Below are 23,153 nucleotides of genomic sequence, written 5' to 3'. Positions count from 1 at the left end.
CTCCAGAGATCATCAAGTCCAACACCCCTGTCTGAGCAGGACCATAGAATCTAGTGCAGCTCTCACAGGAACACATCAAGGTGGGTCTAGAAAGTCTCCAGAGAAGGAGACTCCACAACCTCTCTGGGCAGTCTGTTCCAGTGCTCTGTGATCCTCCCAATGAAGAAGTTCCTCCTCATGTTGAGGTGGAACCTCCTGTGCTGTAGTTTATATCCATTGCCCCTTGTCCTATCTCAGGATACAACTGAGCAGAGCCTGTCCCCTTCCTCTTGACACCCAACCCTCAGATATTTATAAACATTGATTAAATCCCCTCTCAATCTTCTCCTCTCCAGACTAAACAGCCCCAGGGCTCTAAGCCTCTCCCCATCAGGCAGTGTTCCTGTCCCTTAATCATCCTCATATCCCTCTGTTGAACTCTCTCAAGTAGATTCCTGTCCCTCTTAGCAGAAAAGGGTTAGGAGATTATCCTCTTGCGAAGAGAGTTTCCTTCCTGAAAATCTGGAGGTACTCAACCCAGTGTTCTAGAAAAGGTCAGTGTATGATGATGCCAGTCAAGCAGAACAGGTGGCTGGGGCCCCATCCCTGGAGATATTCAAGGTGAGACTCAACAGGGCTCTGGGCAACCTGATCTAGTTGAGGATGCCCCTGCAGAAGGGGTTGGACTGGATGACCTTTGGAGGTCCCTTCCAACCCAGACCATTCTATGACTCCATGATTCTAACCCAAAATTTTTGTATTTTGAGAGCTGGAAAGCTGAAACATGACAATAATCATGCAAGGTCAAAACCAGTTTCCATGACAAATTTAGGGTTCCTCTTAATTATTTTTTTTTTTTAAACAAATAATTTAGGAGGTTTCCCACATGGACTACTTGACTCCAGTGAGAGCAAAATCAGAAAGCAAATCCTTTCTGAACTCCAGTGACTAGAGTTTGAAACCTTGCTGAAAAGCTATGGGAGAGGCATTATGCATTTTTCATAGAAAGCAATAAAATATTAATTCCTTTTGGTGACTTAGATGAGCACTATAAGAACAAAATAATATCAGAACTGGGGCAAAGGGACTGCATTATTTAACCACAGCCTCTTCATTACATGGCATTAAAAAGATGTTAGGTATTTTGAGAGGAAAAAGACTTTTATAGTTCTGGTTATTAGGGTAAAAAAATTAAAATCTATTCATCTTGGGAGAGAGAGAACAGAGGCTGTAAGAAGATGCTTCTTCTTTTTTTTTTTTAATTATTTTTTTACCCTGTTTTCCAAAGTAGTATGCATCAACATTATCCTTAAGGATAACACCATTGCTGTTAAGGTCTGACACCTTTATGGGCACATCCTCTCTTCTGGAACAGCATTTTCACAGAATCACAGAAAACATTCAGTTGGAAGAGACCTCCAGGATCATCCAGTCCAACCTTCCACCCAGCTCTAAACCATGTCCCTAAGCACCAGGTCCACACAGTCCTCGAACATCCCCAGGGATGGTGACTCCACCACTACCCTGGGCAGACCATTCCAATGTTTAAGAATCCTTTCAGTGAAGAAATATTTCCTAATATCCAGCCTGAACCTCCCCTGGCACAGCTTGGAACCATTTCCTCTGGTCCTGTCACTTGCCACCAAGGAGAAGAGGCTGCCCCCTCCTTGCTCCAACCTCCCTTCAGGTAGTTGTAGAGAGCAATGAGGTCTCCCCTCAGCCTCCTCTTCTCCAGACTGCACACTCCCAGCTCCCTCTCTCAGGCCATGTGCTCCAGGCACTTCTTCAGCCTCATTGCCCTTCTCTGGACATGCTCCAGCACCTCAATGTCTTTCCTGTAGTGAAGGACCCAGAACTGAACACAACACTCGAGGTGAGCACAGGGGGATGATCACCTCCCTGTTCCTGCTGGCCACAGTGTTTCTAATCCCAGCCAGGATGCCATTGGCTTTGTTGGCCACCTGGGCACACTGCTCACTCATATTTAATCAGCTGTGAACCAGAACACCCAGGTCCCTCTAAGAGTTACATCTTTCCAACCACACATTTTACAAGACTGCTGTTAAAACTCTCAGGACAGTTAGAACCTAAGTCCATGAACACTGACATCCTGGGTTCCCCCTGAGTGATCCCAAAGAGGTTAGTGGGATTCCACTAGCCAAGGAAATTTGCTCCCCTGCCTCTCCCTACAACATTTACCTAAATTACTATATAAGGCTTCCCAGGAGTATCACAGTCTCACAGTATATCAGAGGCTGGAAGGGACCTCCAGAGATCATCAGGTCCAACCCCCCTGCCAGAGCAGCATCACTTAGGGTAGTCTGCACAGGAATGCATCCAGGTGGGTTTGGAAAGTCTCCAGAGGAGATTCCACAACCTCTCTGGGCAACCTGTTCCAATGCTTCATCATCCTCACTATAAAGAAGTTTCTCCTCATGTTGAGCTGAAATCTTCTATGTTCAAGTTTGAACCCATTGTTCCTTGTCTCATCACTGTGCACCACCCAAAAGAGCCTGGCCCCCTCCATTTGACACCCACCCCTCAGATATTGATAGACATTGATCAGTTCCCCTCTCAGCCTTCTCTTCTCCAGACTAAACAGCCCCAGGGCTCTCAGTCTCTCTTCAGAGGGGAGATGCTCAAGTCCCCTAAGCATCCTCATGGCTCTCTGTTGGATTCTCTCCAGCAGGTCTCTGTCTCTCTTGAACTGGGGAGTCCAAACCTGGACACAGGATTCCAGCTGTGGTCTCAGCAGGGCAGAGTAGCAGATTGTGTAATATTTGTACCTTACAATCATACTCCATTGGGTGTTGACATCTTCACAGCCAGTCTTGACCTGGTTAACTGTTTGTATATCTCACTAAACTCAGAAGAATGCTCCAGGCAGGTCCCTGTTTTGTTTTGCAGAGTGTGGTGCTGATGTCATTTGCTCCTCACAAGAGCTGAGGCTTGGTTTGGCAGCCATTAGGAAACTGCTGGATGTAAGTGGCTAAGACAGCTCTAATAGCAGAGATGTCATGGAAAGTGTGTGATTCATTGCTCTGAGCTGTGCACTGAGCTCAAATGCTTGGTTTAATTTGGTGTTAGGTGCCAAGCTACACATCTATACTTTGACACCAGGATTAGGAGAGATCTCTTTTTTATCCTTTGCTCTTGCTGATCTTTATCCTCCTCCTGTTTTGCAGAGCCTTTGCTGAATGTCTGAGGTGCATCACAGTCCAGTTAGACAATCAGATATCAGTGCTGCAGACATGGTGTGCAAGGAGCAGCTGGAGCTTGGAGAATGCACCCAATCTTAGGAACTCCTTACTCTCTAGGAAGTTTTTTAACAAAGCTACCCTAGATCTGCTTCCCAGATTAACACCAAGGCTTTAAACTGCATCTAACACTAAAAAGAAAAAAAAAAATATGATTCTGCCAAGCTCCAAATCTTGAAAAACCCTAGAATTGGAGGACTTGTGTCAGACATCTGCAGCACAGGTTTCCATTTTTCAGGCTTCATTATGTTGTAGCAGAGTGGTGGTACATGTAGTGAGGAAAGGGTAGAGACTCTTGTTTCCTATAGATGCTTTCTCCTCCTCCAGACAAGCAGCTTTTTCATCACAGAATCACAGAATGGGCTGGGTTGGAAGGGACCTCTGAAGGTCATCTAGTCCAAACCCCTCTGCAGGAAGCAGGGGCATCCTCAACTAGATCAGAAAAGTGTTGGCCAAAGTTGCCTCGGACAAAATCATGCTAGATTCTCTTCAGGATGAGAATGGTGAGACTCTGGAAGAGGTTGCCCAGGGAGGTTGTGAATCCCTCCTCCCTGGGGGTGTTCAAGGCCAGGTTGAGCCAGCAGAGTCTGATTGAGAGATGTCCCTGTCCATGGTGGGGAGGTTGGAGTAGATGATCTCTAAGGTCCCTTCCAACCTAAGCCATTCTGTGATTCTCATCCTTCATGAGGCTTCAAGATCTGTAATCTTCACAGGAGTGGCAGTTTAGCCTGGAGAAGAGGAGGCTCAGGGGAGACCTTGTTGCTCTCTACAACTACCTGAAGGGAGGTTGTAGCCAGAAGGGGGTTGGTGCTCTCTTCCCAAGCAACCAGCACCAGAACAAGAGGACACAGTCTCAAGCTGCGCCAGGGGAGGTTTAGGCTTGATCTTAGAAAGAAGTTCTTCCCAGAAAGAAAGATTGGCCATTGGAATGTGCTGCCCAGGGAGGTGGTGGGGTTGACATCCCTGGAGGTGTTCAAGCAAAGCCTGTCTGAGGCATTTAGTGCCATGGTCTGGTTGATTAGACAGGGTTGGGTGATTGGTTGGACTTGATGAGCTTGGAGGTCTCTTCCAACCTGGCTGATTCTATGTAAGGCTGACTGGCCTGCAGCTACCTGAACCCTCCTTCTTGAAAATGGGGCATTGTATTTGCCTTTCAGACAACAGGAACCTCTCCCTGGTCAGCATGACTTTTAAAGGTGATAAAAACTGACCTCTGAATGGCACTGGCAGGCTCCACCAGCACCACAAAAAGCATCCTGACTGACCCCACAGACCTGCATATGTCCATCTGGCTTAAGTGCTCTCTAATTCCTTCTTCCTCTCTTGTGGATGATGTTTCACTCCAACAGACTGCTCTGAGACTCAGTGTTCTCAGAAGCTTGAGGTCCAACTTTGCTGGTAACAACTAATGAAAAGAAAAGACCAACAAATCAGCAATGAATACCCCAGTTTTTTCCTTGCCCTTTGTCTCTACCTCCCCTGCCTCACTGAGCAATGGGATCATTGATTTATTAGCCTTCCTTTTTCTGCTGTGTTAGGTATGGAGCCCACTCCCATTGCCCTGAAATCTGAGAGCTAGTGGATCTCCAGTGGTTTCCAGAAAATCCAAGGGTGAGCAGAGATGATTGTGTGTGGGTAATTCCTACCAGATATCTCATCCTCACCTTACCAGTGACCCTTATGCAGCTTCTCTGCAATGCCCCACTGATTTTCAGCAGTTTTCATAGAATCATGGGATCATGAATGGTCCAGGCTGGAAGAGACCTCCAAAGCTCATCCTGTCTGACCTCTCCACAGTCAGCAGGGACATCCTCAACTAGATCAGGTTGCCCAGAGCCTTGTCAAACCTCACCTTGAATATCTCCAGGCATGGGGCCTCAACCACCCTGGGCAACCTGCTCCTGTGTTCCACTACCCTCATGGTGCAGAACTTGTTCCTAACATCCCATCTAAATCTACTCCTCTATAGTTTGAAACCATTGCCCATCCTGTCACTGCAGGTCTTTATCTCTCTGCAGCCTTTTTGTAGACCCCCTGCAGGTACTGGCAGGCTGCTATTAGGTCTCCCCAGAGCCTCCTCTTCTCCAGACTGAACACCCCCAGCTCCCTCAGCCTGTCCTCATAGCAGAGCTGCTCCAACAGGTTGCCCAGAGCCTTGTCACCTTTTACCTTGAATATCTTCAAGGATGGGGCCTCAACCACCTCCCTGGGCTACCTGCTCCAGTGTTCCACCACCCTCATAGTGAAGAACTTCATCCTGATATCCCACCTAAATCTGCCCTTCTTTAGTTTGAAGCCATTGCCCCTCATCCTGTCACTGCAGCCTTTTGCAAACAGTCTCACTGCATCCTTCTTGTAGGCTCCCTACAGGTACTGGCAGGCTGCTGTTAGGTCTCTCTGGAGCCTTCTCTTCTCCAGGCTGAACACCCCCAGCTCCCTCAGCCTGTCCTCATGGCAGAGGTGCTCCAACCCCCTGAGCATTTTCATGGTCTTCCTCTGGTTTCTCTCCATCAGCTCCATGTCCTTTGGAAGAGATGGCTTATGGTACAGTGCTGATGCTTACATCTGTTTCCCATTGCTTCGTGTTCAAAGGTCATCTTAATTGTTCCAGTGGTCAAAAAAGAGGAGAAGTTGTTTCTAATCTTTTATAGAAAATAAGATGGGAAGACTGTGTGAACAGAATTAGCCTGTGTGCTGATTTTTGTACATCAAGTCCCTCTGCTGGGTTTTACCAGAGTCCAGTGTCTATTTGGTCCATAGTAAAAAGAGTCCCAAGATGCTGTCACTAGGCACAGTGATCATGCTACTGTTATCTTAAAGAATTTGGTAAAGCCCTCCCTGCTCCAGCTAGAGGGTTTCTTGCTGATCTTAAGGCTGTTCCAATCACATATTTTCATGTTGGTTGTCTACCTTGGGGCTAACTTGCTTGGTTGGTTTTGGTTTTGGTTCTTTTTTTTTTTTTTTAATTTGGAAAGCTTCTGCTAAAGCAAACAAGGGAAGGGGGAAGAGATTATTTGGCTGCCTCTGAAACAGAGCTGGTGGAAAATGTTTTGCTTTGCCTGTCAACAATTATTACACTCATTTTGCTGCAAAGCTTCCCTATCATTTTTTTTTTTTTTGAGCAGAGCTGGAAGATTTGGCAGGGAGGCTGTCCCCATGTCACGGTGTGCTTTTTGCTGTCTTTGGAGGAATTTGTGCTCAATTTGTGCATTCCTTCCAACATCTGTTTCCTCAGAAACTTCTCAGAGGTTTACTACCAAAAGCTCTGAGGATTTAGTTGCACTGAGAAGACCAGATGTTTCCCTGCCAGTGGGAAGGGCTGGACTGCCTAACCAAGAGTGAGACCTTGCTGCTTCAGTCTGTACAGGATGGAGGATAGGTAACAGGTGTGGGACACGGGGAGCTGTTTCTCCAGTGCTCTCCATTCCCACAGGTAGGACACTCAGGAAGGGAGGAGGTGTGTGTATCTGGTGTAGAAGTACATGAGGAGAGGTGATTCTACCACTTTGCTCTGGTAAGACCTCACTGGGAGTACTGCATCCAGCTCTAGAGCCATCAACACAGGAAGGACATGGACCTGATGGAACAGGTCCAGAGGAGGGCCATACAAATGATCAGGGGATTGGAACCCCTCTGCTATGAGGACAGGCTGAGGGAGCTGGGGTTGTTCAGCCTGGAGAAGAGAAGGCTCCAGGGAGACCTAATAGTGACCTTCCAGTTCCTGAAGGGGGTCTACAAGAAGGCTGCAGAGAGACAAAGGCCTGCAGTGACAGGATGGGCAATGGTTTCAAACTAGAGAAGAGTAGATTTGGATTAGATGTTAGGAACAAGTTCTGCACCACGAGGATAGTGGAACTCTGCAGCAGGTTGCCCTGGGAGGTTGAGGCCCCATGCCTGTAGATATTCAAGGTGAGGCTTGACAGGGCTCTGGGCAACCTGGTCTAACTGAGGATGTCCCTGCTGACTGCAGAGGGGGTGGGACTGGATGACCTTTGGAGGTCCCTTCAACCCAGACCATTCCATGTTTCTATGAAGTGGGACAAAGGGAGAGGCAGCCTGAGATGAGAGAAGCACTGCCAGCTTTGCCCTCATTGTGACATTTTTGGCCAGATTAGCTCTAGAGGTCTCATCATTTCCATCTGAGGGGGAGCAAAGGTTCTTGTGAAGGGCAGTTATAAGTCATAGAAAGGCCAATTTATTTCTCTCCTCTTCACAGGTGGGATTGGAATGAACAGGGAAAGCACAAAGAAGGAGCTGTGTGGCTCCAGGGAGCAGCATTCTCTTTCCTTGTGTGAGCAAGTGGTCAGTCTGCTGCCTACACCGACACTGACAATGCCTAGCAAGAAAAATGGAAGGGGGGGTGACATTTATAGAGATTCTCCACTTGAAGAGCAGGTAGTGAAGATGCTTTATAGATCAGGGCAGATGTAGGGCTGAGAGACACAGTATTTCACAGTAGTACAGTACATTAGATGTTGGAAGGGACCTCCAGAGATCATCAGGTCCAACCCCCCTGCCAGAGCAGCATCACTTAGGGTAGTCTGCACAGGAATGCATCCAGGTGGGGTTGGAAAGTCTCCAGAGAAGGAGACTCCACAACTCCCCTGGGCAGCCTGCTCCAGTGCTCTGTCACCCTCACTGTAAAGAAGTTTCTCCTCATGTTGAGCTGAAATCTTCTATGTTCAAGTTTGTCCCTGTTGTTTCTTGTCTTATCACTGTGCACCACCCACAAGAGCCTGGCCCCCTCCACTTGACACCCACCCCTCAGATATTGATAGACACTGATGAGATCCCTTCTCAGCCTTCTCTTCTCAAGACTAAAGTTCACTAATGAAGACAAATGCACAACACCCTCCATGCTCAGAAATGCACACTCATGCATCCACAGGTCCCCTAAGTTCCAGCACAGACTCTCTGTTCCTCCAACATCCTTGCTTTAGATCTCAGCCCCTCTTACCTGCCCCACTCCCAGGTCCCCTCCTCACTGGTAGGTCCAGCTCAGTGCCTACTAGCACCTCACCCACACACCCATCTTGTAGGTATCCCACACTTACAGGACCCCTACAAATACCAACATAGACCTCCCCCATCCACCTGGTACCAAATCCAGGACCTCCTACTTACTGGCTTAGTGCAGCTTGAAGCTTACCAGGAAGTTGCAATGCAGAGCCCACACACTTCAGGCTGGGGGAGACAAAAGCATTCTCCCTCCAACACTCAGCACATGAGCTGTGACACACAGTCCTGCTGCAGCTGCTTGCTCTGAGCCCCCCACTCACTTTGTTCCTCCATCATCTGTACCCAGGACATACAGACACTGATCCTGATCCAGGGGATGGGCTGAGACCCCCACCCACCTGAAGGTGAGGCATGACTGCCCAGGGCCCTGCTATTCCTCATCTGACCCTGGAGCGAGCACCACATCCACTAAGAAGGTGCTCAGGATTGCTGGAACCCTGTGCCTACAACACTGAGTTGCTCAAATGTGTCCAAAGACAGGTAACAAAGCTGGTGAGGGGTCTGGAGCACAGCCCTGTGAGGAGAGGCTGAGGGAGCTGGGGGTGTTTAGCCTGGAGAAGAGGAGGCTCAGGGGAGACCTCATTGCTCTCTACAACTCCTTGAAGCCAGTTGGGGGTTGGTCTCTTCTCCCAGGCAACCAGCAACAGAATGAGAGGATACAGTCTCAAGCTGTGCAGGGGGAAGTTTAGGCTTGACTTTAGAAAGAAGTTCTTCCCAGAAAGAGAGATTGGCCATTGGAATGTGCTGCCCAGGGAGGTGGTGGGGTTGACATCCCTGGAGGTGTTTAAGAAAAGCCTGGCTGAGGCACTTAGTGCCATGATCTGGTTGATTTAGTTAGGGTTGGGTGATTGGTTGGACTTGATGAGCTTGAAGGTCTCTTCCAACCTGGTTGATTCTTTGATTCTGTGTGATTCTGACAGACAAGGAGCAGGGAGTGAGATTGCAGGGAGAGACAGTGAAGGAATGGTTTAGTGATAAACCAGGGCAGGCTGCAGTAATCAAGGGCAGGGCTGGGTCAGACAAGTCCTTCCACATCAGCAACTGGTGACACAGAACCCACACCTTCTCATACCCTCTCCTCTCTGCCTACCTCTATTTCTCTAAATTTTCCTAAACAACTTTTGCACAGTCCCACAGGTTCCTCTCAAATATCCCAGCTCCTTCTGTTCCTAGAATCCTAGAATGGCTCAGGTTGGAAGGGACCTCAGAGATCATCTGCTCCAACCTCCCCACCATGGGCAGGGACACCTCTCAACTACACTCAGCTGCTCAAGGCTTCATCCAGCCTGGCCTTCAACACCCCCAGAAAAGGCATCCACAACCTCCCTGGGCAGCCTGTTCCAGAGTCTCACCACCCCTGTACTGAAAAACTTCTTCCAAAGCTCCAGTCTCACTCTGCTCTCTCTCAGCTTCATTCCCCCTTGCCCTGTCTCTAGACACCCTGAAGAAAAGTCCCTTTGCAGCCCTCCTCTAGGATCCCTTCAGCTATTGGAAGGCAGCTCTAAGGTCCCTCTGGAGTCTTCCCTTCTCCATGCTGAACAAAAAAAAAAAAAAAAAACCAAAAACCTTTCAAACCATTACAAACCCCAGGCTGGCCCTCTCCAAAACTCTGCCTGGAGTTTCTTAATGGCCTGGAGTTTCTTAATAGCAGTGGAAGGCTTTTGCTGTTTGTCCTTGCCTCCACTACCTCTCAGCTATCAGATTTGTTTCCCTGTGTGTTTCTTCCTCTCTTCCCCTCTCTTATCACCTTTGCAGTGAAAGGTCCTTGATTGGATTACCTTAATGTAACAGATTCTTTCTCCTTCCAGGTGCCCTTACACTGAGTACAAGGCATTGAGCTGGATTAGGAGGAAGCTACATGATCTCTTAAAAGCTAATGTCACTTATTTCTCTTCTCCAGCATAGAGCTACCTGTCCTCACTCTGGTAAAATTAGCTTCATAATGAGCAAGTGAGAGTATTGCTTTGTGTGATACTGCTCTCTCAACCCCCCACTCCATTAGATTCATCCAAATACAAGCCTACTCTAACTTTGTTTTGTTTTCTGTTGCAAACACCACCAGCTAAAAAGCATGGGAGGTGCCACTGGCAGCATGTGCAATCTGATCTTATCCAGGTCTCCTAGCAAGGGCTTTGTGTACCTGAGCTGAAATAATTGTCCTCACTCTGCCTTTGGAAGAAGAAAGAGGGCTGTAAATATCCCTTGCACACAAAGGCAGAGGTTCCAAATGCCACAAGAGGATTTTGAAGATTTGCTTGCTGTCCTGGCAGTAATGCAAAGTCTTGCATCTGGGTTGGGCAATCCCAAGCACAGATATAGGCTGGGCAGGGACTGGCTTGAGAGTAGCCCTGAAGAAAAGGACTTGGGGGTGCTGGTGGATGAAAAGCTCAACATGAGCCAGCAGTGAGCACTTGCAGCCCAGAAAGCCAACCAGAGCCTGGGCTGCAGCAAGAGAAGTGTGGCCAGCAGGGCAAGGGAGGTGATTCTCCCCCTCTGCTCAGCTCTGCTGAGACCCCACCTGGAGTACTGTGTCCAGTTCTGGAGCCTCTATTACAGGAAAGATCTGGAGGTGCTGGAGTGTGTTCACAGAAGGGCCATGAGGATGATCAGAGGTCTGGAGCACCTCTCCTGTGAGGACAGACTGAGAGAGTTGGGGCTGTTCAGTCTGGAGAAGAGAAGGCTCCAAGGAGACCTTCTTGTGGCCTTCCAGTATCTGAAGGGGGCTACAAGAAAGCTGGGGAGGGACTGTTTAGGGTGTCAGGTAGGGATAGGACTGGGGGGAATGGAACAAAACTAGAAATGGGTAGATTCAGGTTGGATGTTAGGAGGAAGTTCTTCCCCATGAGGGTGGTGAGACACTGGAACAGGTTGTCCAGGGAGGTGGTGGAAGCCTCATCCCTGGAGGTGTTTAAGTCAAGGCTGGATGTGGCTCTGAGCAACCTGATGTAGTGTGAGGTGTCCCTGGGCATGGCAAGGGGGTTGGAACTGGATGATCCTTGAGATCCCTTCCAACCCTGACAATTCTGTGATCTATGATTCTTGCATGAAAGGGTGGCTCTTGAAATATTTGAGACTTGGGGAACTGAGTCAAACTCAAGACAGAAGGAGCAGAAGGGCTGGGAAATGAGGAAGGATAAAACAGTGAAATCAAAAGAGTTGGGAAAGGATAGAAGATGGGAACAAGGAAGATGGAACATTGGCAGGAACCAACCACAGGATGACAGGATAAAGATTTGGACTAGCTCAGGGACTCTAGGATAGAAATCAATTAAGGGATGGAAGTTGAATGGAAATTAAATGGAAATTGAATGACAGAGCAAAAAGGCTTGAATAGAACCCAAAGATGACAAAGTCCAGATGAAGGGTGGTCAGACATCTAAAAGCAGTTGTGTCTGATACTGCAGGACCTGAAGTTAGATACAGTTTTTCTATGCCTCAGTAATTCTAAGCTGCCTAGCAAATAAGTTGCAAAATCCTTCTTCTTTTTCTGGTGATGGGTCTCCATAATGCGATTATCTTCTGACCCACTCATTCTTGTGCTTACCCAGCATAGGGTTGTGTTGTGAGCCTAAAATTGTGACCATCTGGCAGGCCAGTGTGCCTTTCATCCTGTGATAAACACAGCCCTGGTGTCCCTGAATTGCTTCTAAGGAGTCTCTCTATTGAAAGGCATCCATGAAAAAACCAGGGGTGTACAGAAATTCTTCAGGGGGTTGGAAATGGAGGTTAGAAAAGGGTTTAAAAGTTACTCATCTGTTAGTGCAAAGTTTGAGGAATATATTTCCAAGGGGTTGTTTGTTTGTTTGACATTTTTGTTGGTTTTGTTTGTTTGGAGACAGTTCATTCAAGAGTGTGAGCCAGGTCCTGCACTTGGGTCACAACCACCTCAAGGTTAAGCTACAGACATGGTGATGTGAGGTTGCAAAGCTGCAGCTTGGAAAGGGACCTGGTGGTATTGGTTGGTAGTCGACTGAATATGAGTCAGCAGTGCCCAGGTGGCATTCTGGCTTGGGTCAGAAACACTGTGGCCAGCAGGGACAGGGAGGTGATCATCCCCCTGTGCTCAGCACTGGTGAGGCCACACCTCGAGTGTTGTGTTCAGCTCTGGGCCCCTCACTACAGGAAGGACATTGAGGGGCTGGAGTGTGTCCAGAGAAGGGCAATGAGGCTGGAGAAGGGCCTGGAGCACCTGGGCTGTGAGGAGCATCTGAGGGAGCTGGGGGTGTGCAGTCTGGAGGAAGCTGAGGGGAGACCTCATTGCTCTCTACACCTACCTGAAAGGAGGTTGGAGCAAGGAGGGGGCAGCCTCTTCTTGATGACAAGCGACAGGATCAGAGGAAATGGTTTCAAGCTGTGCCAGGGAGGTTCAGGCTGGATTTGTGAAAATATTTCTTCACTGAAAGGGTTCTCAATCATTAGAGTGTGCTGCCCAGGGTAGTGGTGGAGTCACCATCCCTGGGGGTGTTTAAGCAGGATATGGAGCTGGTGCTTAGGGCCATGGTTTAGTGCTGACCTTTCAGTGCTGGGCTGAAGGTTGAACTGGATGGTCCTGAAGATCTCTACCAGCCAGATATATTCTGTGATTCCTTGTGCATGCACACATGTGAATTCATTGTGCTGTGGCTGAAGTTGTATCTCTATAATCACATCTCTACTGAGATTGCTGCCTTCTCTTCAAATGTGCAGCTGGTGGGGAAAGAAGGGAACTTTATATGGAAGAAGGAACAGAGTGAGATGTCCCTGCCTGTGGCAGGAGCGTTGGAAATAGGTGATCCTTGAGGTCCCTTCCAACTCTGACAATTCTGTGATTCTATGACAGCAGCTCAGAGACCTGGGATAGGTGGATTTTTATCAGAGAATAGTCAGGGTTGGTTCTATCTTGGGAAAACTGGGAAATTTATCACCTTTTATCATCATTTCCTGTACTCAGGGAAGTCCTCTTTGCTACCATTGGTGTGTCTAGCATTCAGCCAGAAGAAGAGAGCAATGTTTCAGCCCATCACCTTCACTCAGACTAGGATGAAGAGCTAAAGACACCAAAGAATTTGGCCATTAACATTTGATACCAGATCAGCTGGCTGATCTGATGCCTGGGAGGATAGTAATAAACAGGTTTGTTCCTGGTTTCTGGTAAGATTACAAAGCAGGAGAACTTCTGTTTCTGAGTGGTGTGCCTAACAGCTTCAGGTCATCAGCTAATTCTGCTTCACTCTCCTGTTTAGCACTCTCATTTTTAGATTGATGACTCTGAGTGAGTAGAGTGGTATGAAGTTGGCTGTAATTGGTGCTGTGCATAAATGTAAATGGTCATCTCAAATGGAGATGCTTTGCCAGCTGTTACATTTTTCTAATCTCCCTGATTATTGCTCTTTTTCTTTTTTTTTTTTTAGACCACTGAGATTTCTTTTACATGTGGAATATTTTGGCTGCTGGAAGAAGAATTCTGCCTCAGGACCTTAAGCCTGTGGGAGGTTATGTTGTACCTTCCAGGCTGCATGTTGAGATGTTCAGGGACCCATAGTCCACTAAAGCCTCTGCAGATATGAAGGACTGTTTGTTTTTCTCATGGTCCCTTCTTTGGGTATGGCTGAATATGTTATAAGCAAAGCATCTCCAGCTGTTGTCCTGGTTGCCCATTGTCTCCTTCCAGTGAGACAGGCAACCAGCCACAATCAGTTCTTACTCAGCAGGGCACTGTCCCAAAAGAATTTTTGGAAAAGGGATACGAAAAATATTCTGACCTTGATACCAGGGGGGCACTGGCCTGCAAGTGAGTAAAGAAACTAGTAAGGTCAGAGGGATGTGATGTTCCATAACTGGGAGAAGTACCTGAATGTGGGAAGCAGGAGATAGAGGTAGCACTAGATCCATGGAGGAGAGAATTGGAAAATTCAGGAGAGGATGGAGCGACTGGGAAACCCAGAAAAGCAGGAAGTGGGTAAGAAGTTCTGCACATGCTGGACACAAACCTAGACACCTGCTTGGGGTATCTTAGCTTCTGAGTGCTTACCCTTGAAGGTCTCTAGGTTTGGCTTTGCTGAGAAAATGCTACATGCCTACAGCTTTGTGGCAGCTGCAGTGCTGAGCACAACAAATCCAGCTAAAGGGAGCTAAAAGGAATCCAACAGGTTGTGATGTTACCCAAAAGGCTACCTCACATTCAGGGGTGCTTAAGACATGCAAGGAAGTGTTTGGCTTGTTGAAGCTGAACTAATGTGCCACAGATTGACCTGTGCCTGTAAGGGCCAGGCTTGGCAGAGTGCAATGTCCTTCCAGCTTCTGGAGTAGGATGAGAGCCCAGAATCAGGCATCCTGCTGTGCTAGAGCCAGCAACAACTTTTCCCACATGTCTCTTGAAGGGCCTTTTGTGCACTTTGGCATTAGTGACTGGGGGAGAATGTGGTCATCCTAAACTCTTGAACCATAGCAATACGCCATCCGTGAGCTTGGAGATGTGAACATATAGAATCATAGAATGGTCCAGGCCAGAAGAGACCTCCAAAGGTCATCCAGTCTGACCTCCCCACAGTCAGTAGGGACATCCCCAACTAGATCAGGCTGCCCAGGGCCTCGCTGAGTATCTCCAGGGAAGGGCCCTCAACCACTCTCTCAAAGAGAAGCTTAGTGGCATCTTTAGGTAGCATTAATCTTGTGGAGCTGATTTCAGACCTAGAAGCCAAATCACTCTGTAGAGAGTGTCATGGTACTGCTGCGTGGCTTTCTGGAGGGCTGCTTTGGGATTCACCTCTTATCCCTCTCTGACACGTCTGGATCATCCTTGCTGCTGCTCTCCAGCTTTGAAAACCGTGTGCTGCTGCAAGATGCTGGCCAAGCAAGATCCACACGGAGGCTGAATGGTGGCAGCTGGCATCGCCTCTTAATATAGAAGTGAGGGGTGCGGCTGCACAGGCAGCATGGCATGGATCAGGTTGGGAACAGGCTGTGTGCTAAAAAGAGTTTAGCTGCAGGTTGCAAAGGCTGATGGGTTTAGTACTGAGCCTGAGGTGCAGCACAGAAGGAAATACAGCAACTTCTGAAGGGCTTTCAGCACCAAGCACAGGTGGTGCCCACTCAGAGATGGACTGTGGTAGGAGGTAAGCAGAGAGCATAGAGAGGGTGGGATGGGACTGCAGCCTGCGTGCAGGCTCCTCAGTCATGGCTCAGGTAACATGAAGAGCAGAGCTGTGGCAGCATGAAATGTCTGCGTGGGCTGGAAAATCGTCCTGCAAACCATTGTGGAGCTCCACACTGTCTCTGCTACACTGCTTGAAGCTTCCCCATTTAAACCCAGTACAGGATGAGCTCTACCATAGCAGTTGATTGCAATGTATACATGCCCTGGATCCTCTCACAAACCTCAGGAGCTTTTCCATCCCTCCCAAAAGGTGTTTTTTTTTTTCTCAATAGCTAACCATGTGAATGAATAAATCATCATTACATTTCTAATAATCCTGTGAATGAATAATTCATCATAATAACTGAAAAAAAAGGAATCTCAGCAAGAAACATTTTACTATAACAAAGCTAAACATTGATTCCTTTTTTTTTTTTTTTAAAGAAAAGGTGTATTCTCCCACAAAGTATTTTTCATCTGGTTGCCATGCCCTAATAATGTATAAGATGAAGAAAAATGTGCCTCCTTGTGTGACAGCCATTTTCATATAAATGAAAAAAAAAAATAGGCTTCCTTTTGCAACAGCCATCTTCAGTGCTAATGAGTGAGAAAGGAAAAAAAGGATTAAGGGACATTTAAAATCATATTCACCTCCTTCCTCAGGACACAGCCAAACAAGGCAGCCACGGGCATCTGGTCAAAATGCCCAGAGCCTGAAGTATCTGAATATTTCCAGCTAGTTAGAGAGGATTCAGGAGGAGGGGTGAAGAGGGGAATGTTTTCTTCTAGGTCTGTGCTGCTGAGAGATAGTGTAGGCTAAGCATATGGCTCACAGCCAGCAAGAGGCATTGAATGCTATGATGATAAAAGCCTGGTTAATAATATTTAGCGCTGACAAAAGGCTTTCAAGGCAGTGAAAGACTTTTGTCCTGGAAAGGATGGAAGCAGCTTCACCTGTTAGCCCCATTTTCAGAGGCAGAAAGTACACTGCCATGGGTTTCTCTGCGGTTTCAGATGCCAAGAATGACAGAGCTGTAGCAAGCCACAGGTTTCTAAAGCCAAAGGAACTGGTAGCCTGCCTGCAAAATACAGCTTTGGCTTTTAGGGAGACTGAGTGCTGACACAAAAATGAGCAAGCTCACCTGGTTAGTACCTGGAAGAAGGGGCAAGCTCTATCCACCACAAATGAGAGGAGAGAAACTGCATTTACCTGCACCCATCCCCAGCTGCACTGTTCACCGTGTGACAGGTTGTCTCCATGTGTGGATGGTCCGATGCCACTGCCGTGCTTGCGTCCATGGCAATGACATTTCTAAATGGAGGTCCGCGAGCCACAGGCATGGAGCGACTAGCTCAAGGTCAACTACAGTCTGCGGCAGGGACAGGAACAACACCGAGGGCTCCCAGGTCCCACTGCTGAGCTCCGAGCACTGATCGGAGCTGGCGGCGTGTGACAGTGCCCCGGTCAGGATTTTGACTGAAGAAGGGGCAGGGGCAAGTTTTCATCCTGGAAGGGTGGGAGAAAAGAAGGGCTGGAGCGTTGCCACCCCCTTGGGCAAGCTGTCACTGCTGGCCGGAGAGCTGCAGCTCGCAGCGGGATTCTCTCGGGGGAGTACCTCTCCCAGAAGCCGGACGCCCGTGAGCTGGGGCCGCTGCGGGCGGGGGGCGAGCTCAAGCCTCCGCGCACGTCCACGGGTGCGTGCATGTGTCTCGCTGTGTGGGAGTGGGCAGCTGCCTGCATCTGAGCGTGTCCGTGGGGGCGCTGCCTCTATCTGCCTGTGTCTCCCTGTCTGTCCGTGTCCGTGTGCGCCTCTGCTCAGGGGTGCGTGTGTCCGCGTTCCCCCCCTTTCCCTCCGTGGAACCGTGTGTGTGTGCGTGTGCTCGTACCCCCTCCCTCTCCTCCCCGTGCTCCCCCCTCACGTGTGTGTGTACGCGGCGGGGAGGGCAGAGCCGGGCGCGCCGTGCAGCAGCGCGGTGCCCCGGCGCCGGGCAGAGCACGGAGGAGTCGGAGCCAGGAGTCCCGCGGAGCCGCCGCTGGGCAAGCGCGGCCGCACCGGGGCGCAACAGGCAGGGCTCGGGGCGGGCGGCGGTGGCAGCAGGGCGGCGGGCGGATGGCGGCGGGTGGCAGCGGCAGCGGCAGCGGCGGCTGCGGGCTCTGAAGGCGAGGGGGCCGAAAGCTGTGGCGGCCGCGGGGCAGAGCCGGCAGGATGCGGGCGGAGGAGCCGCTGGCGCTGGCGGCCCCGCGGGCGGGCGGCGGCGAGACGGAGGCGGAGGCGGCGGGTGAGGAGCGGAGCGGCGGCAGCTGCTGCAGCAGTGAGCGGCTGGTGATCAACATCTCCGGGCTGCGGTTCGAGACGCAGCTCCGGACCCTCTCCATTTTCCCCGACACGCTTCTGGGCGACCCCAGTCGCCGGGTCCGCTACTTCGACCCGCTCCGCAACGAGTACTTCTTCGACCGAAACCGGCCCAGCTTCGACGCCATCCTCTACTACTACCAGTCCGGGGGGCGGCTCCGCCGGCCGGTCCATGTGCCCCTCGACATCTTCCTGGAGGAGATTCGCTTCTACCAATTGGGCCAGGAGGCCATCGAGACTTTCCGGGAGGACGAGGGTTTCATTCCAGAAGAAGAGAAGCCCCTGCCCCAGCACCACTTCCAGCGCCAGGTCTGGCTGCTCTTTGAGTACCCTGAGAGCTCCGGGCCAGCTCGGGCCATCGCCATCGTCTCTGTGCTGGTCATCCTCATCTCCATCGTCATCTTCTGCCTGGAGACCCTGCCCGAGTTTCGACAGGAGCCCAAGGGCACCCAGCCCGACTTCGGGGAGGCGGCACCGCTGGGCGACGAGGCGCTGCTGCTGGCACCGCCACCGCCGCCGAGTGGGACTCCACCGCCCCTGCACCCCGCCGCCGGCGCCGGCCCCTTCTTCACCGACCCTTTCTTCCTCATAGAGACCCTGTGCATCATCTGGTTCTCTTTTGAGCTCCTTGTCCGCTTCTTCGCCTGCCCCAGCAAGCCCGAGTTCTCACGCAACATCATGAACATCATTGACATTGTGGCCATCATCCCCTACTTCATCACCCTGGGCACAGAGCTGGCCCAGCAGCAGCAGCAGAAGCAGCAGCCTGGCAGCAGCAGCAACAATGGGGGCCAGCAGCAAGCCATGTCCCTGGCCATCCTCAGAGTCATCCGCTTGGTCAGAGTCTTCAGGATCTTCAAGCTCTCCAGGCACTCCAAGGGCCTGCAGATATTGGGGAAGACTCTCCAGGCCAGCATGAGGGAGCTGGGCCTTCTCATCTTCTTCCTCTTCATCGGGGTGATCCTCTTCTCCAGTGCTGTCTACTTTGCAGAGACTGATGACCCTGACTCCCTCTTCACTAGCATCCCTGATGCCTTTTGGTGGGCGGTGGTGTCCATGACCACCGTGGGCTATGGGGACATGTATCCTATGACAATTGGTGGCAAGATTGTGGGTTCCCTGTGTGCCATCGCTGGTGTGCTCACCATTGCCCTGCCTGTCCCTGTCATCGTGTCCAACTTCAACTACTTCTATCACCGAGAGACTGATCACGAGGAGCAGTGCCAGTACACCCACGTCACCTGTGGCCAGCAGCAGTCACCCTTCTCTGAGCCCAAGAAGGGGGACAGCAATCAATCCCTCAGCAAATCTGAATTCCTGGAAGCAGAAGACCTGGAGTCCATGAAATACTCCAATTTCATTCCTCCCAACAACCAAGGTTATAAAGAGAAGAAAATGCTGACAGAGGTGTGATCAGTTTTGTTACCCGGGGTCCAGGCACAGAGCTGCCAGCTGCTGTGCCGCCGTCTTCCTACTAGCAGCTGGATCTGTTCAGCATTTAGATGCCAGACTGTGAATTGTGATACCGTAAACAGGATGATTGTGATAATGGGCTCTTCTGGCTTGATTCGCTGTCCCTCATTGCCCTGTGCCGCCGGAAATGTTCTTGCTTTGTTCCGTGGAGTGCTAGCTGTCATCCCTGTGAATTTCTTTGTCTGTTTTTGAAGACTGCTTTCCAGCCGGTGTTTGCTCTCAAACCTAGTCTTGCTACTCCAAGGGCAGAGAAGCCCTTGGCGCTACGTCAGCTGAAGGATTCAGCAGGGGGGAAACAGTTAAAGGGGCTACAAACATCTGGCTCAAGCTGTGCCCTCAGTTCCTGTGCCAGCGCAGTGCCCTTGGTTCTGTGATCAGTCACGCCTGCCACGCCATTGCCTTTGAATAATGGAAACGCTGGAGCCAGCATCTCAGTCAGTTCTGCAGCTGTAGGGGAAAGTCGGCAAGCACATGCCTGCCTTCTTTGCAACCTTTGGCATGCTAAAGATCCTCTTGGTTTGTGTTTGAAAGGAGATGCATAGTTCTGAAAGCTCTTTGCCGCTTGTGAACAACATACCATTTACCAAACCCAGGCTTATAGAAAGCAACAGGCTTGATGAAGATTCTCTGTGCTTTGAGCTTATTTCAGCCTTATTTGTGCCAGTGCCCTGATGTTAACTAACTTTCATAGCACCAACTTAATCTTCAGAGTGGTAAGTGCCTTCTGATGCAAGGCACGTTGGAGTAAATTTTTTTCTCTGCAGTTTGTCTCCGCACAGTAACATTTCCTGATATGTTCTTTGTGCTTCAGATACCCAGTTCTGTATTCAGGCGTGTGAGAGCAATCGACTCCACTGTGTTTGTACTGAAGCATTTCTTAGAGCTGAGAGAAGTTTTGGTTTTGGCATTTTGTTGGCCTTGCTGAAAAAGCCCTGACCACAGACAGCTGCCCTCGGTGCTGTCTGTAAAACTGCACTGATTTAGCAGGTCACAGGCATAAATTGCCCCAGGGTAAGCGTGTCAGCATTTGAAGTTCAGACTGGAACAGGTACAAGCTTCCCTAAGCCATCTGCACAAATCCAACAGCATACCCCAGGCCTTCCAAATGAGAGGAGAAACAGGTAGCCTTGAAGAGATGCTTTTGTTGTATCGCTGATCTAGCCAGTCCCTGGTGTTTCATGGGTAGAAGACACAGCAATGTGGTTTTGCATGAGACAGAAAACACAGCAATGTCTTTTGTGTGCTCTAGGTTTTCTGAGAGCAGTTTATGCTAGCAAGGCATAGTCTGGCCTGCAGTGCTGGGTTTTCCCAGGGACCAGAAATATTTGCATCTTGAGGTGCACATTTTGCTTCGCAGATAATTTAATTTTTTTTTCAATTTTTTTTTTTTTAATCAGCTCTGCCTTACATCTAACTTTAAAAATGTTTCAAATGCTGCCAGTCTGTGACAAGGAGGAAATGGATGCTTTCAGATTCTATTGGCAAATTTTCCTGCAAGGAAAAAGTCTTTCCTGTTTTAAATCCGAGTGTGTTTTCTGTGTTCACCTGTGTGCATGTGTATGAAAGCAAAGGCAGCCATTAATGCCTTGCACCATGCTGTATGATATGCATATTAGACTGTACTACATATTGCATGTGCCACATGTAATACATCAACCAGGCATAATGTCAAGATGCAAAAATATATTGAATACATTTTATTTATAGATTATGCCTTTTTTTTTTTTTTTGAACCATAAAGCTAAGAATGTTAAAGAGATAGACCTTAATATAGTCAGAACTGCCTACAGAACTGGTTGTGAGACAGGATCTGTTTGCATCTTCGTTGCTGTATTTGTTTTCAGTTGTCTTGAGGTCTGGCTCCGTGCCTGCAGTGCTTTTATTGTGGCCTCTCCCCATCTGGGCCCTTGTCATACAGTAGAAGTTGTTTGTGTAAATCCTAACTGCTGCATTTCTCCAGAGTCCTGTTGCCTTCTCAAAGGTTTTTAATGTGCAGGGATCTCCCTTGGGTTCAGTGCACAACCATTATACTAAAATCTCTGCTTTCCCTTCTGCTGATATCAGTAGCAAGATGCCACTTGTCTCAGTTACTGCAGGTCAGTCTGGGAGATACAAGTCTGATGGGGTGAGGGCTCTCTAGGTGAGAGGGGTTTGCCTGAATGCATAGGTGCTTAATTCCTCTTTGCTTCATTGAGACTGAGGCAAATACCTGTGGCTGTCTGGACCTTGGGAGCCACATGAAGCATATGGCCAGCCAGTGAGTAAGAAATCCTGGTGAGTAAGAGGGGCTGAGGAAGGACCAGCATGTGGCATCTCCGTTGATTTTGTGTATAAAGTTGTCTTGGCTGTTGAGTGGCTTCAGTGAAAAGCTGCTGTTGTGCTTAGTTGTGTTCCAGGGTCACTAGGAGGGAATCTTTTCTGTGAGTGCAAGAGAGTGACTCTTTCAAATGTTGTGTTGCTCTAGCAGATGTACTAAAAACCAGCAAGAGAACCTGCTGTGTAAGAGAGGTGTTTGAAGGCTGCTGCTGTCTCCTAGCAGAATGCCCATGTTTGGGGTTATTTTATGCCTGACTGTATCAGCTGATCAAAGTTCCCCCAAAACAAGATATAAAAAACCCTCAGGTTAAGCACAAGTTCAGGAGGGAGCATGAGGCACACTGAGCCTACGTCAGAAAATTCCTGTGCTTGTTTCATCCCTTGGGCCTGACCTCATTGCCCCCTCCAGGCAGGGGACCTCCCTGCTCAGAACAGGTTGTTCTCCCAAACCAGCGTAACAGAGCAGCTGGACACGGAGTCTCTGGCACAAGGAAATAAAAAAAAAAAAAAAAAAGAGAGAGAGATGTGAGACAAATTATTGGTGGCCCAGCATGTCTTGTAAAGAGATGTTCTTGTAAAGAGATGTCCTGCTCTCAGGTGAAACTCAGCTGTGAGCTTCTAGCTGGAGCATTACCAGCATCCGTGTGAAGGAACCTTGCTGCAAACACCTTTGAGCAGTTTTTGCCATCCATGTTTTTCAACTGTGCAAAAGAGAGTGCAAATGAAAATGTGTAAAACAGGAGTGGTGTTTGCTCCTGAGTTGTTGGGTTTTGGTTTTGGTTTTTTTTTTTTTTTTTGTTTGTTTGTTTGTTTTTGTTAGAGCTAAAAGAAGCATAAAAAGCCACCAGAATCTTGGAAGCTGTAACCTAGGGTCTTGTGTTTAGGTGTGTAAATTCTTCTCTAAGCATCTCCTTGAAAAGCAAGGCAGTGAAGTCCCACTGCATATTAGAGAACTTCTGAAATTTGACATTTTTTTTGTTAAAGAGCCTTCAGATTTATTTTTTTCAAGTGACTGAAATGACATAGTGGCACCCATGCTGTTGACTTTAGAAAGGACTGGTGTCACCAAATCCCACAGATGCTTTCAAAAATCTTACCTCAAGTTCTCAGCATTTAGCAATCACTCCTGGATGTTCAAAATACAGATCTGTCTGGCTGTTTCCTTTTGAAGGCAGAGCACATCCTTGTGAAGCAAAGTAGGCACCTCCAGGGACTTGTTTCCATAACAACCTCCCAGACTGTTCCTCTCTACCCGGTGACTTTGGCTACAAGCAGAAGCACTCATTGAATATTTTCACTTCTCAGCTATTAGTACCTTATCTTTACAGCTTCCTGAAGATAATTTCATCACCTATGTCATGTACAACTGTCTTGTCCAGCTCCAGGCAAACAATAACCATCATTTGCAAGCAGAGAGTGCAAACCAGGAGACAGGAAGATATTTTATCTGTATGTCCTTGCACACAGAGAGATGGGCAGTGTGTGAAGGACAATCTGAGCACCCACAGTCAAGCAGCTGAGGGGCAACTGGTCTGTGAATGTTGTCATTTGGGTGCCTGGTGACAAGGAATACAAGCTAAAGCTTCACATTAAAACAAACAACTAAACCGAAACAAACCCAGTTTTGCTGTAGAAGAGACT

The 23,153-nt window shown here is 48.9% G+C and overlaps 1 protein-coding gene across 1 annotated transcript; it reads left to right on the top strand.

Moving 5' to 3' along the window:
* Positions 1 to 17,576: 17,576 nt before the first annotated feature.
* On the top strand, positions 17,577 to 19,136 carry LOC128981239 (potassium voltage-gated channel subfamily A member 6-like). The gene has a single exon (XM_054399943.1). It carries the CDS (start codon positions 17,577 to 17,579, stop codon positions 19,134 to 19,136), a length of 1,560 nt encoding a protein of 519 aa, XP_054255918.1.
* Positions 19,137 to 23,153: the final 4,017 nt, after the last annotated feature.

Source organism: Indicator indicator, chromosome 3, assembly GCF_027791375.1.
Source record: "Indicator indicator isolate 239-I01 chromosome 3, UM_Iind_1.1, whole genome shotgun sequence".
NCBI classification, from domain to species: domain Eukaryota; kingdom Metazoa; phylum Chordata; class Aves; order Piciformes; family Indicatoridae; genus Indicator; species Indicator indicator.
The sequence above is the reverse complement of the archived record's forward strand: the minus strand, read 5'-3'. Positions and strand labels throughout refer to the sequence as shown.

What these genes read in the sequence shown, in the direction of transcription:
- LOC128981239 (XM_054399943.1), top strand. Translation starts at nt 17,577, where the DNA reads ATGCGGGCGGAGGAGCCGCTGGCGCTGGCGGCCCCGCGGGCGGGCGGC.